The 17,620-nt window shown below is 40.7% G+C and overlaps 1 protein-coding gene across 1 annotated transcript in view; it reads right to left on the bottom strand.

The window, feature by feature from the left end:
* Positions 1–10,596: 10,596 nt before the first annotated feature.
* Positions 10,597–17,620, bottom strand: part of COL25A1 (collagen type XXV alpha 1 chain) — a 446,709-nt gene continuing 439,685 nt past the window's right edge. The window contains exon 39 of the mRNA XM_050946748.1: positions 10,597–15,956. Coding sequence (XP_050802705.1) covers positions 15,921–15,956 — 36 coding nt within the window. The 3' untranslated portion in view covers positions 10,597–15,920. The remainder of the gene's footprint in view (positions 15,957–17,620) is intronic.

Genomic DNA, 17,620 nt, shown 5'->3' with positions numbered 1-17,620 from the left:
GAAAAGGTTTATGGTGTCTTTTTTCAGTTTCTCTTCTCCCTGCCCCCACCTCATGTTCAGTTGTGTGTGTCACTTCCTTTCTCTGCATTTTTTTCTTTCTCTCCTCTATCTTCTCTTTCTTCTCTTCAGGGGACTAGCTAACAAAATATTTTGGGGTAGAGGGTGCTTCAACTCCTATTCTCGCCACCCATCTGCCAGCAACTTCTGTTTGCCTCCTGGCAGGCTTCACTCCTACTCCTTACCAAAGCGAATTCTATCATAGGGCTCTTAAAACAGCAGCTCTTCTCCCAGTGTGAGGTTTGTACAAACATTGATCTTCTTCCACTGATCAAGATCCTGCCATGTTCTTATCAGACTATTCTGTGGCCCAGTCTCTCTAACTTCTGCTATACTTTGCTATGTAGGTAACAATCAGCAGATGGGTCAGAGAGTTCAGTTGCAATAACAGTTGATCTGTGAAAAAAAGTAACACTGCAAAGTGGGCAGGGGAGGTATTTTTTAAAAAAAATCACACTGGGGCAGGAAAATCCTGGAGTAGCTCATTCCCCCCTCCACCCCAATTGACAACCTTTCCCCACACAGCAGAGACATTCATTGGTTGTCTCCATGTGGACCTATGCAGAGAGCATCAGGGAGAGAAGGAATGGCACAACAGAGTCCTACCATTTATTATCGTGCGCTAATTTTAAAGAGTTCAAGCTGCTCCTGCTCTCCCCCCCACTGCTTTTCCTGGCACCATGAGATTGACAAAGACTGCAGGACCAGTTACTACTCCAGGATAAATATCCCATTTATGTCTTGCATCTAATGGGCTTGCATAATATCAGTCTTACAGGAAAAATCCAAAGATTTCCCCCCCCACACACACACATCTGTTAGAATTATGTAATCCTATACAAACCAATGGAATAGGGTCTTCTACAATGCACATGGCATTTAAATAATAAACATGGAAGCATTTGTAGTTAGGGACACATTTTACCAGCTTCCCATGAACAGGTTAGATATGAGGGACAGACTCTTTCTCATTGATTCCAGTGGGGAAAGCTCTCAATTTTGAATACTTCATTTAGGTAAGTACCACAGACTGACTGGACCTTTAAGGGGAGTCAGACTCAGCTTTACCTGGGAAGCAGCTGTCCTCCAGCTGCTCCTGATCATGTGGTTTAATTACCATTAGTGACCCCAGCTGTGAAAGGGTTAGGGCACAACACATAGAGAGGAGAACTCAATTGAGGAAAGAAAACATAGGGGTGTAAAGGAAAGAAATTTCTTGTTGTCTGAGCAGGCAGGTGGGAGAGAACCACAAAGCTGGTCAGGCTTGTGTGTGAGGTCTGAAATAGGCCTGTAAGCACAGGACTTTAAATCCTTGAGAGTAGCCACCGGAGTCCCCTGGGAGGGGAGGCAGTGGGGAAGCCTGCTGGGAAGCAGCAGCATTGCAGAACTCTGCAGGGTCCATAAGTAAGGGATAAAGAGCAGAGAACTTCCTTCTAACCCAAGAATAGCAGAAGAATTGTTGGTTTGGATATTCATTTGGCTCTTCAGCTGGGCTTTCCTTCTGCCAGGAGGAGACAGCACTGGAAAAGTGACTTGACCCAGAGGGCTGCGCCACAGAGGCTGTAAACAGAGATGGTCTGTCATGGGGTGAAAGTCATGGTCACCAGACTAGAACTAAGGATGCCTGTGCCAAGACCTGACATTAAGGGGTGCTACGGCTGTGAGGGGAACTGTTTATGGTAAGATTTAACATCTAGTTAAATCTGATTCTAGATAAATGCAGTTTTTCTTTAAATGCTTTTGTTTTGATGTACTACATAGGTAGATGGGGGGTGGGGTGCCCCATACCCCTGGGGAACCAGTATTCCTAACATTTCTCCCCATAATACCTACCCACAGATAGCCTGGGTCTGCAATACAGTGAGGCCTCTCTATACCACTCTGGCAGTGTAGAGGACAAACTCAGCCAGTGGGCAACACCACTGCATTAGGGGCTTCCCTGGGTGGTGCAGAGTTGCTGCAGCATTTCTAGGGAGCACTGGAGGCATTCTGGGTGAAATCCTGGACCTATTGAAGACAGCTGGAGATCTGCCATTAACTTCAATGGGGGGCAGGCTTTTGCCTGGTGTCTCTGGGAGGCTGAATATCTACTAGCACTCCTTTGTGTGCGCCTCTCTGAACAAACTACTCCACTGCTTAGGGGGTGCAGCCTGCCTCTCCCTGTCTGCCGCTAGCCAGCATGGGTGGGAGGGAGTGGAGCTGTAGTAGTATGCACTTACTGCCCCTTCCTGCCTCCTTGCACTGAGCATGCTGGTAGTAGATCTGAGCTCTTCCTTGGGGCTTCCCCCTCACACTCCACACCCACACAAAGGCTAACCAGAATCTTGTCTGTAGGATGCAAGTCTCTTGAGTAGAGGAGACTATTTTTACATAGCTTCTCGGGGGGTGATCTGCCTGGGGAGTAGGGTACAATTGGGGTTTCAAGTATAGGAGGGGATGGGGCGTTTTGCACAGAGAGCAAGGGAGTAGCGGAGATGCTGACCAACCACCCCAGTACCTAGCTACTCCCTGCCAGCATCCCAAGCGCTGTGGCAGCCACTCCAGCCCCTCTGGGTCCTACTCTTGCCTTCACCCCCAGCAGCCACAGAGCCCTGCCAGGCCCAAGCATGTGAATCAAGTCACTTAAGAACAATGTGCAGTGTGGAAACATGGAGCAGCTCCACAATAGTTCCATTGCAGGCACTCTGTGCTCTTGGTTCTGCCCGGTTGCTCTTGAGAACCTGATATGTGGGCACATATGGTGTCCCTGCCTTTCCTGTTGTGCTGATGGCTTTATAAAAGGTTGCACTGTTGTAATAGTTGACTGAGTCCTGAGCCATACAGACATAGAAGATTGAAAAGTTTTGCCTGCCACTCTCAATCAGATTTTTTTTTTTATGCCCACCTTTCTGATTAGAACCTGCCTGGCCTGGAGGACTGGCAATGAGACTTGGAGCCAGCTGGAATCTTGGGCCAGCTGGCAATTATCAAAAGGCATTACTAACTAGAGTGGCTTGTGGGCTATGTAATCTCTCTTCAGGTCTAAACAAAAAGCTGTCACCATCACAAGAGTTAATATCCTCTGCCAAGCCTTGGGAAGGCCGGGAAATTGCAATAGTCCCTCACCCCTAGATTGTAAAGATTTTACTCTTCAATAGAATAAGGAGTTACTTATTACACAGGTAATGAAAAAGGATTTTTAAATACATAGGGCCAGGTTAATCACTGGCATAAATGAATCATTACACCAGAAATGAATTGCTGTTATTTTTCAGCTGGCAGTGTCAAAGTTCTATACTCTCCTGGACAGCCTGTGGCCCTAAGGCTAGAATGAGAAAATTCCCCTCAATAGGAGTGCAGTTTTATTTCTAAGCTTCATTGTTTATAGTAGCAACCAGATCTTGTGCTTGATTTTCCACTTCAGATTCATTATCTGAATACATTCCAATAAACACAAAAGCCCCCATGCTACAATGAGCCCTGCCTGGGCTCAGGGGCCTGCCCATGCAGAGCTAAATGCAGGATTGGGCATTCAGACTTACATATTTCAGTAAACAAAAAAAGTGTAGTCTAAGGGCTCTACCCTGCAGAGAGCTAAGCATGCGCTTTGCTTAACTTTATGCCATTGAAATCAGTGAGACCACTCATCCAGGGAGAAGACTGGTACAGTATGTGTGTAAAGATTTTTGCAGGATAGAGGCCTAGACTGTCATTTAGAACTAGTAGTAATGTGGAATCACAATAATCACTTGATAAACTACTGTCCATTTTAAAAATCAACCTTTCACTAATAGTTCTACTGCTAGTGAACTCCAAATTCATGTAAAACCAAGGCAATGGATACACTCAAGTCTAAGACAGAAGTGATGGTGGGGTGTCTCTCAAAAAATGTAATTGATGTTAAACTCAAAGCTAAGAATATTCTCACTCTGGAAAATTTAAGTGGTTATTTTTAAAATTACAAAGGAGGGGTTAGTTCCACTGAAGTCAAGTGAAGAAAAAATCATCATCATAAACTATGGTACCAAAAACTGATACTTTTGTCTTCATTAGATTAATGCAGCGTAACATATTATGGTCCAATCCTGATCTTACATCGGTGCTAATTGGAAATAATTCAATTGAGGTAAATGATGTAAAACCAATGTGAGTTCAGAATTGACCCCATTTATCTGTTGGTGAGCACCCACAAGTAAGAACCAGGATACCTGAGTTTTATTCCTGATCATGAACCTATTCCTGCGCCATCGAAGTCCATGGGAGTTTTGCTATTTACTTCAGTGAAGCAGGATCAGGCCTTAGCTGAGTCTGAGGCAATCTACAAAACACGTAGAATAAAATTTACCAACATACCAGGGGTGTCTGTAGAGGTATTTGAGGTCCTTATATGAAAGGCAAGCAAGAGCAGAGTATTAAAGATTAGTTTGCACCTTATTTCCTATGCAGTATGCAAAATAATCACCACCCTTGCTTCACGTGTTTAATCACGAATACAATATTTAGAATCTATTTAATTTTTTGCCTACATGTTTTTTCCTGTATAATAACAAATGCTACTTTTCCTAGTTGCCAGAGTTTTACTTTCCAGTGAATTGCCTTCATACAAATAAAACTTTGTCATCTTATCCTGAAAGCGATTTCATCTCTTAAAATGGGATTCATTTTTATTCTGTTCTGTAACCTACTCTTACAGACTCACGTATTCCATGATACTGTGGGTTTCTAGGAACTTTAAAAAAACATTTTCCCACTGCAGTCAATAGATGGGTCATGGGAATGTCACATCAGCGTTATTGCTGGCAATGAGCGGAAGTCAACGAAGATCTGAGGAAATCTTTAGTAAGAGGCAATAGGTTTGACAGAACATGATTTGGGTAGTCTGGCCTTTGCTTGATTCATTTTATGACCCAAATAAGTGTAAGACTTTTTATTAGTGGATCACTAAATGCGGCTCTGATGTGGGTGAGAACAGCAGACGTTTTTCCTTCTTGCATATACAGAATCTTTAGTACAACAAATAAAAATGAATTCCATTTTAAGAGATGAAACATACAGTACTGGAAAAATGTCGGCAGTGCTGTAAAGCAAGGAGCTTTGGAACAAATGCACTTAAGTCCCAATTAAAAAAAATATTAAAAGGGGGGAGAGAGAATGAGATGGCAGCCTTCCACATGCAACTCCTCCTGAGCACTTCTGCTTCAGGATCTCTGGAGAGTGGAAAGATTCAGACTATACTCAGACAATAAAGTGTAAACAACGATTAGTGTAACAGTGCATGAAGCCTATGACATACAGGCAACTTGAGGTCAGACAACTCTAAAAGAGAATATGCAACTGTGATAACTATTAGAAAGGGAAACAAGTAATCGCAGATGCTAAGAAGAGGCAGAGCCTGTAGCTAGCTAATGTTGTATAACAGTTATCAGACAATTGTCTACATTTTGAGGTTGGGGGTGGCATGACAAAATGCTCAGTGACAGACCATTGCAAAAGAGTCCGAGCGAATGCTAACAAAACTGTGAATGGATATACCCAGCATAACAGGCAAAAAGCCATATTAGTGAAGAAAAGCCTGTGCTGGAGCAACTTCTGGAAGAGTGCCTCTGTGTACTAACTGGGATGCCAGATGCCAGCATGTGCCAGAGTCTCAGGACAATTCACTTGTGTGTGAATATCAAAGAAACGTTCACTAATTCATTTGAATGGTACTCACATTTCCTTTGAAATGAATTGATGTAGTCTTATCATAACCTGTTGATTGCTATTGTGTATGCCCAGTAATTAGATAACCCTGGACCAAAGTGTGTTAGTGCTAAGATGGGATATTTGATGTATGACTTCATTAAAAATAACTAAATGTTACTTGTATTGTTTTCACATATCTATCCCTAGTATAATGTAACAGGCAATTGCATTGTGTATGTCACTGGAACTAGATTGCTGGTGAAAGCAAAGCAAGTAGAATGTCGACTTCAAAACAAGAGCCATTGAGTTCACAATGGGAATTTACAGACTTAGTCTGCATTCCTCATGCACAGCCAACAAAGAAAGGTGGATACAGAACCTGTCAAGCTTTTTTGTGTGTGCGTGAAGAAGATATAAAAGATGGATTCAAGGAAAGAGCCTTCATCTCTGAACTTCTAGGACACTCACAGGGAAGCAGTCCAGATGCAAGACAAACATCCCAAAAGTTATTTTGGGTAGCCCTGAGATATTTATGGAAAAGTGGCAGATTACTACGTCTCTGCTATCATTTGGGCTTACAAACTTTGATTCAACTGTTAATGTATTTTACCCGCTTTAACCTCTCAACTTCTTTTTTGTTTGCTAATAAACTGCTAGCTTACTAGAGAAACTGGCTGCTAGCACTGTCTTTGGTGTGAGATTGAGTACCTGTTGACTTGGGGTAAGTGCCTGACCCTTTGAGGTTGAGAGTAACCTGAGGTGGTGTGATTTTTGGTTTTAATAACCTCTTATCACTAAGTTCAGTTTTTCTGGCAAGACAGGTTGGAGGGTCTTAAGGAGATTGTCTGTCTGACTCTATGGTAATACTGGTATAGTGATCCAGTAGTGCACATTTGTTACTGGCTTGGTGAAATCTAATTATAGAATTATTCCTGGGGGAATTCTACACCAAAAAAATTAAATTCTTCACACAATATTTTAAAATTCTGCATATCTTATTTGTCAAAATAACGCAACATAGTCATGACCATTTCAATTATTTTAGTAACTTATATATGTCAAAATACCTGTCAGCAAGTATGTCAATACAGACAAAGATTCAGGAAACATTTTTTTGACAAATAGATGCCGTGCTAGGCATATTAAAACGGACCTTTGAGTAAGTCCTTTAAACTACACTGCAGAAACTTATTTCCCACACCCCTCAAAAGCAGTGCAAAGGCTTGGAGTCAGAGGTAATGGAGGAGCTGAGGGACGTAATAGCTGGGCAGGAGCCTGTGAGTGAACCTGGAGGGTTGTTGGGTGTGAGTGGGAGAATTATGGAAGGGTTTTTTTTTTGTTTTTTGGGGGGGAGGAATTGTTAGGGAGACGGAGAGCCTCCCCTATACAGACCCTGGCTGACCACTACTCCCTCATTCAGTCTGGTATATCTGTACCCACCCCCTTTTAGCCCTGCATTCCTCCCCCATTCAGCCCCTGACTCAGTGCTATCACCCCACTAGCTCTTCTGAACTAGGCTGTGACCTTTCACTCCCTCCTCCCATATCCCATGTCTCCTCACCTGGCCCCATGGGCAGGGTACTGTGAGGGAAAGCAGCCTTTCCACAGCTGGCTGCTCGAGCTGCCCTCTCTTCCAGCACCACTGCAACTCCTGGTAGGCAAAAGGTGCAATTGCAGCACCTCCCCAGCAGAATGTAGTATTCTGCGAGGGGGGAAAAATCTGCAGGAGACAAACACTACATATGCACAGTGGTGCAGAATTCTCCCATGAGTATAGAATATACCACCAGTTTGGGGTGTCTAAGACCAGACTCTCTCAGTTGTAAACCACTCCAGACAGCACAACACTGACCTTTGGCATATTCCCAAAAGGAGGAAGTCCTAAACTGATCCCTTAAGTTGCACATAGGCTCACATATATGACTTACAGGGCATCATGTGACATTCCAATTCATTCAGTGACAAGACCCACCTCTTTTTCAATATATGTGCATTATATCCAAGACCACCTTTAGCATGTGCCCTTTCAGGTTGTGATGATACCCAGGCCCTCTCTTGCCTGTTTGAGAGACTTGACAGGTCCCAGGGAAACTACATTTATAGCCCTGGTTAGGGATGGCTTAACTTGGCCTGGCTCCCACTACAGCAATGAGGATTGTGGTGGGCGACAGTTCAATTTGCTAATTAGCTGTCAGTGGGGCAGCAGCAATATAGTAAATGTTATCCTTCACCATTGCAGAAGGTAGACTGAGCAGGTCCACATGCAGGCACAGAGGGGTACCTACTTTGCCTTTCTTTCATTCTGGCTCCTGCTCTTGCAACTGTCTGGCTTGTACACCTCATCTAGCCACAAACGAGGGCGTGGAGCAGTAATGTGACTGAGCAGTGCCTGGGGAAGTTCACTTCACTCTGCAAGAGGTTCTCAGTTGATCCAACAAACTTTAGTTTGTTAATGTCTATGACACACACAGCCCAATTGCTTCATCTACTGTGCCTGAGGCTGCGAAGGGTAGGGTTATAGTCCTGAAAGTCCCTATATTACCTCATATTTGGGAACTTGTTTTAACATATACACATGCTCAAATAACTTGTGATGAGAGCACACTCTAAATTAGAAAATAAATACAATAAGCAACTAGAACTCAGGTCTTCGCCAAGTACTCACCCCTCCTGCTGTTGCAAATAAAACTGGCACTCCTAGTGAAGCATCCCCACCCAAATCCTGCCAGGTGCTCCCAGAGGGAATGAAGTGCACCTATTCCTGCACTCCAAAGTATAGGCTGCTCAGCAGGTCTTTCACAACAGCATTAGTGGAACAGCAGAGGGGATCAGTGGGCCTGGACTGTTGTACAGCCCTGACTACAGCACCAGGGCCCCAATCAGTTCCCTGGGCCTGAATAAAGATAAAACTTGAGAGCAGGAAAAGTCTCTGGTCTCTTTACCAAGCACCTGTTTGCTTTGTATCAGTAGGGCTATGCTCTGTACCTGTGTGTGTGATAGATCCTTCCACTCCCCTTTGTGAATGTCTTACTTTGCATGTTGGCTAGCTGTTACGCGCCCTGAGATTGCCTCTAGCGGAGAGGAAAGAGGCTCTTGGTCTCATTGCTGCTTAGGTATTCACTGGTTGGTACGTACCACTTTCATGTTTGATTGTATTCTTCCTTTTATCCCAACTCTTATCCACTGTAGTGGATAATGCTTGTCACTGTGGTGACTAGGCTGTAGCATTCCAAGTACTTTGCAAGGGTGGCTAAAGCATTATGCTGTGTGCAAAATGAGGGTAAAACCAAGCACTGAGCTTTACAGCAATATGCTGGAGAAACTTGGCACACAAAAGGATCAGAGTTCTGGGCTCAGATCTGCCTCACACCTCCTGTGTAACAGTGGGCAAGTCACTTAACCTCCATGTGCCGAATTACCCTTATCTGTGAAATGGAGCAGCATTTTTTTTTATTCCCTATAGGAGTATGTGGTGTCACTCAATTAGATTGTGAACCCTAAATCTCTGTTCTCAAAGAAGTGAAAATAGAAGTCATGACCTCACCACTCAGTCCTGTATTAATTCCCCTGAGCCAAGCAGGGCTTCTGGTGAGGAAAGCAAAAAGAGACGGGGTCCTTTAATTGGGTTTTCCAAAAACATCTGGAAAGTTGTCTCAGCCACTTTGAGTAGTTTCCTACACACATACAGTGCTTTGTTCCTTCGGTGTACACTTAACCAACTCAGCAACACTCTGTTCTGCATGGTGCAATTTTTGAATGTTCATAATTCAGTCAAATCAAACCAACTGCTGCCAGAACAAGACACTGTCTCTCACTGAGGACTATTTTCCATGCAAACTGCAACTTTCAAACAATCATTCCGGTTGCAGGGCTGTTCAAAACAGGATCCAAAATGTTATTAATGGAAATGTATTTTTTTCAGTCACCTCTCTCTCAAAGGGTTGAAATGTTTTTGCTAAAAACTTTTCACAAACAAAAGTTTTCCTTTAGGATGAGGAGAAGCATGCAAAATCTCAAAGTCCCAAGCCCTCCAGAAGCATGTGTTACAAAGCTCTGTCTGTCCAAGAACAGAGTTCTAGACCAGAAACCGTTTTGCAACCTTAACTATTGTGATTGCTGCTACTCTAACTACAATATCCATTTAACAAAACTGCAGCTGTTTCACCACAGACCTCATCTCTCTCTCTCTCCTGCTTATGGTGCATCATAAACAGCTTAATGTAAGACTATTTCGTAATCTTTTCACGTTGGTAACCCTTTATTTGAAGCCAAATTTTTGCAACCCCCTAAATCAGTGATACTCAGAACTCAGAGTTTCAGGAGCCAAATTAGCGATCAACATTACCCAAAAGAACCACAGTCGTGTGAATTCATTGTTTCATTTCCTATAGCACTATATATTCAATCACAGTGTTTTAATATGATGTGCAGCAAAGAGCCACACGAGACATATTAGAGAGTCACTTGCGGCTTGAAAGCCTTAGTCTGAGTATCACTGCCCTAAATTTTCTGTAAAAGTTAAAAAAAATACAATTAAGGATAAACCCATATAATTCATTTGTGTTTTGAGAGAGTGACAGGAAATATTTGATCTTGAAAAGTAATGGTGTGGGAGAACAGGATTTTTGGTTTAGACTGTAATAAATTTTTCAACAGTTCATGGCTCCCTGTGGGTCACAACCCCCAGCTGAGAAACACTGATGTAAGAGGAATCAGAGCTGGTATGATGGAGGAACTGGAGGAAGTGGCACTATATTTCATGCTACAATTAGTCACAACACCGTACATACATTTTTCACACCAGACACACTAGAACAAATTTTTGCATCAACACTGAGAACTTTATAACTATGGAATTCAGCATCAATGGTTGGATTAATATTTTAATAATTACACACTTTTTACATTATGAAAATAAGTCATAAATAGTGTAAAAATAATTCCGAAGATCAACTTCTCACAAGCTAGGACCAAAAACCCAAGTACAAAACTCAAAACAAAACAATATTAAAAACTGAAAACCAAGGAGAAACTTTCAAACCAAAACCAAAACCATGCTGTTTGAACCAGAGACCACAATAAAGTGGAAATAACAAATTAAAATGGATTATTTAGACATTGCAATTATTTACACTACTGGGCAAAACAGGTTTTGTGCCATTATTTACAGTGATAAGACACTCCAAATAGTTGTAGCAGAACTGATTACATGAGACTGACCCAATGTTTTCCCAAAAGCAGTGTAACGCTTGCCAAATTACTTTTTGTTGCATTTTCATCTCCTCTACTGTACTTACAAGAGACCATTTGCAATACAAAAATAACTGCACTTATAGATGAAAAAAGTAAAAAATACAAATAAAAATATATAATATTTTGCAAAGGAAAAAGTCAGATACATACATCTTTAAAAAAATGTTACTAGGCTGTATGGTATTATATTTTCCCAAACATGTACAATAATATAAGAATATTCACATAAATGTTAACAATATGTAAAACATTCTTCCTCTACAAATCAACCTCTTCAATAATACTTCAGAGAAGTGTGCAAGTACCAATGGTATCTGGGAAATTCATATAATTTCTTGGTTAAACAAATAAAACACTAAAGGTCCCAGGTTGGGTAAGGCCCCCGCTCTCCAAAGAAAGACAATTGTTTCTAAGCAGCATTAACTTGATATATTTAAAATTACAAAACAAACAACACTTCAGAAGGTTATTTTTAATATGTTACTCCACAAAAGAAGTGGAATCTATGTTCGAATTCTATCAGATATGAAGGTTGCAGACACTTGTTTGCAATGTCATTTAATGAATCCAACCACCATGTAAAATACTTCAATAACAGAAGGTTTGAGAGAATCTTTGTTTTCACATTACTGTAACATTGATTCATAAAAACAAGTTGCCATATGAAGGAAAGCAATCAGATGATAGGCTTATTATTTGAATAGCCCCAGGAAAAATGAATCAGTATCCATAACCACCAAACTCCATGCTTGCTTCTGATGTGTCTCTTTGCAAAGATCAGCACTTCTGTGAGAGACTATTTTCTTTCCTTTGTGAAAACCAAAGTGTTCTCCTCAGGTAAAATGTAAAGACACAGATTTACAAATACATATATATGATGGACAAGTAGTGGAAATAAGAAAGTTTGAAAGAAAATGTCAACTTCTGCATGTCCTGTAGGACCTTATTCGCTTTCAGAAAAGTGAGATCATTCCTGCAGCCACAGTTCCGCTGAAGTCAATGGATATACTCTCAAGATTAATAATGCTTAGCTCTTCTATAGCACTTGTAATTAGTAGATCTCAAAACACTTTGCAAAGGAGGTAAGAAGTATCATGATCCCCATTTTACTTGTGGGGAAACTGAGGCACGCAGTGACGTGATTTGCCCAGCATGGCAGTGGCGCAGCTCAGAACAGAATCCAGGGATGAAACCCTGGCGTAAGTCAATGGAACAACTCCCATTCTCTTCAATGGGGTCAGGATTTAACCCCATTTCCTCTGACTTCCAGCCCAGAGCTCAAGCCACTAGACGCCCTTAAGTAGTTAAGCAGTTAAGGACTGCCAGAGGAAGGTTGTAGTATGTCCCAGTGTCATCATCAGACAAAAAATACACAACATTACCTAATTTGTGTGCATTCAATATTATAAAGCTTCAATTTTTCACACTGTACATGACACTGACTCTTGAAGATAACCCGTTTTAAGCTATTAGAGCACATATGCCTCTTTTTATGGATGCAGACATGCTGATTTGACCTCTTTCAAACTTTTCAAGAATACTTCTATGGTATACAGAGAAAACACATATAAACAGCTGGATGCACAGAGTCATTGTGCCTCACCAGATTGTCAGACAGTGACATCAAAATCACCAATACATTAAAAAAAATATTAAAAGAAAAATAACTTATCAATACTGAGAATGAATGTTTCATGCTTTACTTTGTAAAAATGAGGTTTCAAAGCATCCTGTAAGAAAGTTCTCCCTCCTCAACTAGCTTATGAAAACGAAGACAAAAGGCCACTGTTCAGTGTGACTGCAATACACTTAAGTTAAAGATACATAAGAAGATTGATACCAAACAAATACTGAAAACCCTAAAAAAAGGAACAAGAAATAACCACAAAACAAAGCGAGGGATACAGAACCTAAGTAAATTCATGTCCTCTACACATTTTTACAGCTGAAAAGGTTGGTAGATGAACCACTGTTTCTGCATAATCACAAAATTTAACAAAGCAAATGAGGAATGCTACTAAAATGTAATAATAAAACAGGTGGTTCAAACCAAAGCTGCAATGCCAAACAAAAAAATTATATAATAGCACCAAAACCAATTGTCTTCAAACTAAACAAATATGTTGCAAGTCTCCCGAGGGTGCTTTTCATTATGAAATATTCAACTTGAGCTACTTTGTCTGTACTACATATCAACCTTTTCTAGATTCCCCCCCCCCTTACTTTGCATGCTGTAGGCACCTTTTCAAAACCACTTAATATGTATACATTACTGTTCTAATCTGACCGGTTATATTGATAACACTGCATGTCTACTAATGAGACCCTGTCATTTCAGTGGAATGATCATTTCCTGACATTAGCCAAAACCCAAGACACCCATTAATGGACAGCAGAATCATTCTTATCGGCGTGAGCAAAAATAAGCATTTATGTTACTTATTTTTGTTTTTAAGTTTACATATATACAGTATGTATCCCGTGGGTCATTGTGTTAGTGACTATCGCACACTTACACCAGAGCTGAATTTTGCCCTGTGTTTAACTCATCAAGTACTATCAACAGAACCATTTGTACTGTGATATTCCACACTAGTGACTGTAAGCCTCAACAAAAGTATAGGAACTAAGGGTCATACTTTTCTTGTTTACAAAATAGGATTTTGAAAGTTGATGTCAAATCAGGCACTGAAAAATATATTGGGGTGATAAGGGACAGCACACATTTACTAGTGCTTTAGCTTGGTGCTAACTCCTAAAAATGACTTGCTTTCATGGGCAATTCCAAGTTTTTGCTACCATATTCAGCATGCTAACACCATAGTAACCTTCCTCATTTAGTCTGCAAACATAGAATGTTTGGGAGAACATGTGCGTATCCTGATTTTTTCACTAAAACCAAATGACTCCATACTATTATTACCTTTTATCTTAATGTATACAGGTAATTTAGCTAACTGGGCAAATTTTCTCATTAGAAGATAGGAATTACCATACTGCACTGGACAATAGACCATCTAGTCCAATAACTTGCTTCTGGTGGTTCCCAAAAATTGGTGTGCCACAGAAAGATGATAATGCACTTAGCCATTATGTGTTATGTTAGGACATGGACAGCAGGATTCTCTGCTGTTCAGAGGACAGCCTGAATTATTTCCCAAGAAACCAGAATAAAACTCGGAGGTGGCAGGGTGGAATGCTGGTTTTGCCCTGATCCCGTAATCCCCTTCATGGGTGAAACTTCCATTAAAGTCATTACTGTAACACTCAGACTTACAACAGTACGTAACAAGCCTGTGCAAGCACTGCAAGATCCAGCTGGTGGTGGTGGTGGTGAGCACTGTTTAGGTAGAGTAAAACATCCATTTCTAGCAAAGCATCACTGGGCTTTTTAAAATACAATTGCACCCGTAAGCAGGCTCTCTGTAGGAAACTAAGATGGAGACTTATGTAAGAAGTCATCTCTATAGAAGTAAAAAAAAAAATTAATAACTCTCCTTGAAAAGCTATTTTCTTGACATGGTTTTGATATATTGAAATGGCAAAAAAATATTATGCAGAATGAAAGAAATGCCTACAGTGTGGGTTCTAGTGACTTGAGATTCTAATGTGGTAGTAACTATCCACTTGAGAGTGAAATCATGATAGGTCCCAACTTCCAGATGATCTACAAACCCACTGATAAGCAAATTATGCATATTTCCAGGAATGGCAGGGTGCCTACACACTGGTGGAAAAATACTCTTTTTCTGCAACTCTGTTTTTGGTCTGTCTATAAAATGAACTCTCAGAAATGTATATTAAAAATTTGTGATCATCTCAATACGCACAATTATTTGAATAGATCTAAAAAGAATTTGCATCTACCAAATACAGAAACTGTTTCATACAAATTAATCTCTTAATCTGACCACAAATGCACCATATGAAGACTCAAAACTGTAACTGAAACAAACAAATTCTCAGGGAGGCTCAAACTACAAAGTATGCACCAATTCAATGTTTCCAGAAATCAAAATGCAACGAAACAAAACAGTCTCTGCTTCTCTTGTGTACTAGTCATTTGATCAGAAATGGAAAAATAATTACACCTTACAGAGTGTATTGTGACTACCATATCACGATAATCACTTGGGTTCACTCCTTCTCTACATTCTTTGGGTAACCATGTCCAGCAAAATCATTGCAATTGTAGAAAAAGAACCACGTGAATAAATCACCTGGTGAAAGTAAAATGAAATAACTTTTTTCCAATTTAAAGGCTTCAAAGACTCTAAAAATAGATAATAGTGAAACAAGAGGAACACATGATGCGAAGTACTTCCTTCAAAGCCTAAGTATTTGTCACAACAAACCTGACAGAGGCTACTGAAATTAATCTGCAAGTTTTGAAAGCTATGGTTAATTTTGTTTCATTTTTTCCCCATAAAATACAAGAGTTGTGTAATTTAAATTGGATAATCCAAAACCCACACTACAGTACATACAGATCCCATCAGTTTCATTAGTCCATAGAGAGTGTTCTAAGACTCCCCATTGCCAAGAATGCTTTCCTTTAGCAATCCAAAAACACAATATGTGGGGCATATATTGTGTCAATCCTTGAATCAGACTGAGAAGCTTCTAATCTCAAATGGGGCCTGCAGTCAAATGATCCACTTGGCATCTCTGCAACTTTTTCAAACTGCCCACAGAGGAAGTCTTGTTTCTCCTTCAAACTTCTTTCCTTCTTGGTTAAACAGTTGACAGCACTTGGCATCTAAACCCATCTATCTTGAAGGTCTTCGTGACAGTGAGCAGTGCAAGAAAAAACGATGCTGATCAACAGGCATGACCCCTTTTGACCAAGGGAAGGGGTCACATGACCCAAACAACTGGAAGCCATCCACCTGCAGTTGGAACTGTGTTCCCCAAAAATTCAAGACCTTTTTCTAATCTCCTCTGCTTTATCTCTTTTTGGCAATAAGCCACGGGGTGACTCCCTTGAGATAACAAAAGGAAATAATTCAGAAGTTTGGATCAATGGTCACAGTGAGCAGCCATTTAGCATGTGGAGTGATCACACAACAAGCAGGTTTGGCACACAATTCATGCTTTTTTTTCTTTTTTTTTAGTCTGTATAAGCAGGGATGATGGCATGAATCAGTGATAGTGTTTAAGATGAACATGGAAGCAAAGTCAGCAAATTCCAATAGCAGTTGGTACAGTACATTTCATAGCATTTAGCTCATATTTGGTCACAATTTCATGTAAACTAGTTCATGGAAATCATTGTCCATGCAGGTCCACAAGCCAAAAATAAGAGAACTTGCAGAAAAGACTAAATCTCCATGATTTATCTCTGTATAGATATCTCTATAGAGAGACTAATCTTTATTTTTGCAGATTTCTCCTGTGGTTATATATATTGCCTAACTGCAGATGTAAGTGAAGAAAATGTACACATGGACTACTGCAAACAAGTAGAAGCAGCTACATGTAAACATATCTCAGACTTGTAAAATAAAATTTCTGTTTTCAACTATAAATACAAAAAGGTGGAGCATTATACACAACTTCATGCTTCTAAGGTTAGAATCATCACTGCAAAGAGACAAAAAGAGATAAATTGGCCAGGTTAGTAATCTAGTAGCTAAACTTCTATTCCAAGTATATAAAGATAGGGCAGAACCCCAAACATCTTTTATTCTCTTAGCCACAAATGTGCTTCCAAAATGCCTATAATACTTATGGCTTTTTTTTAAACTACTGTTCAGCGATGCGGTCACAAATATCTAACTTTCTAACCAGTGCCTCTGAATAACTTTCTGGGAATCTAAGAATCACTGATTTAATGTGCATACATACTTCAGTTGTCAGTTACCTTAAGAATTATAGGCAGATACTGACCTCTTTTGAGAAGAAAAACAATGCTTATTATCCTGGGAAGCAAATAGTGACTCCTGCTTACCTCTAGCAACAAGCTGGGTAGCTGCGTAAACGCCACCATCAGTTTTAGATCTGGTCATCTTCAGATATGAGTAACAAAGAGCTTCAAGTACTACAGCAGCCCCTGAATTGCGTTGCCTGTTTTGACAGCCACAGTTGAAAGAGTGCCTCTAAATTGTCAAGGGTGGCACTAATTAAAGGGAAACTGCAGGTGTACTGACTTTCTCTACAAATCCAGCTATTTTCAGTCTAACCCATACATTGTTTAGGCTTGGCACATAGGGATAACCCTGCCCTGCAGTAGCTGGTTTGAGGTTGGGAAAGGGTAGAGCAGCTCACTGTTGACGATATATGATGTTCCACTCTATAAGGCAGGACCACTCAGTGCAAGCTGCCACAGTATGCTGCTGCCCAGCGTGTGGTGTGTATGGCTCCTCTTAGCTGGATAACTTTATACCTGTAATTTGTTGCCAGTCAGCACACCTACTACTGGCAACATACCCACTTCCTGGCAGGAGGGCTACACTCACCTCCCGACCCACAGCTCCACTTGCTAGCTAGTGTCTTTCAAATAAAATATTCAGTTATTTTTGTTATTAGCCAGACTCTACTATGTGACCATAACTATCCAGAATCAGCTTTTGAAAAATGCGTGGGGTGAAATCCTAGCTCCCCTGAAGTCAATGAGAGTTTTTCCATACCCAGCCTGGATTTCACA

Source organism: Gopherus flavomarginatus, chromosome 3 (genome assembly GCF_025201925.1).
Source record: "Gopherus flavomarginatus isolate rGopFla2 chromosome 3, rGopFla2.mat.asm, whole genome shotgun sequence".
In the NCBI taxonomy this organism is placed as follows: domain Eukaryota; kingdom Metazoa; phylum Chordata; order Testudines; family Testudinidae; genus Gopherus; species Gopherus flavomarginatus.
Note: the sequence above shows the minus strand (reverse complement) of the source record. Positions and strands in the feature narration are given on the sequence as shown.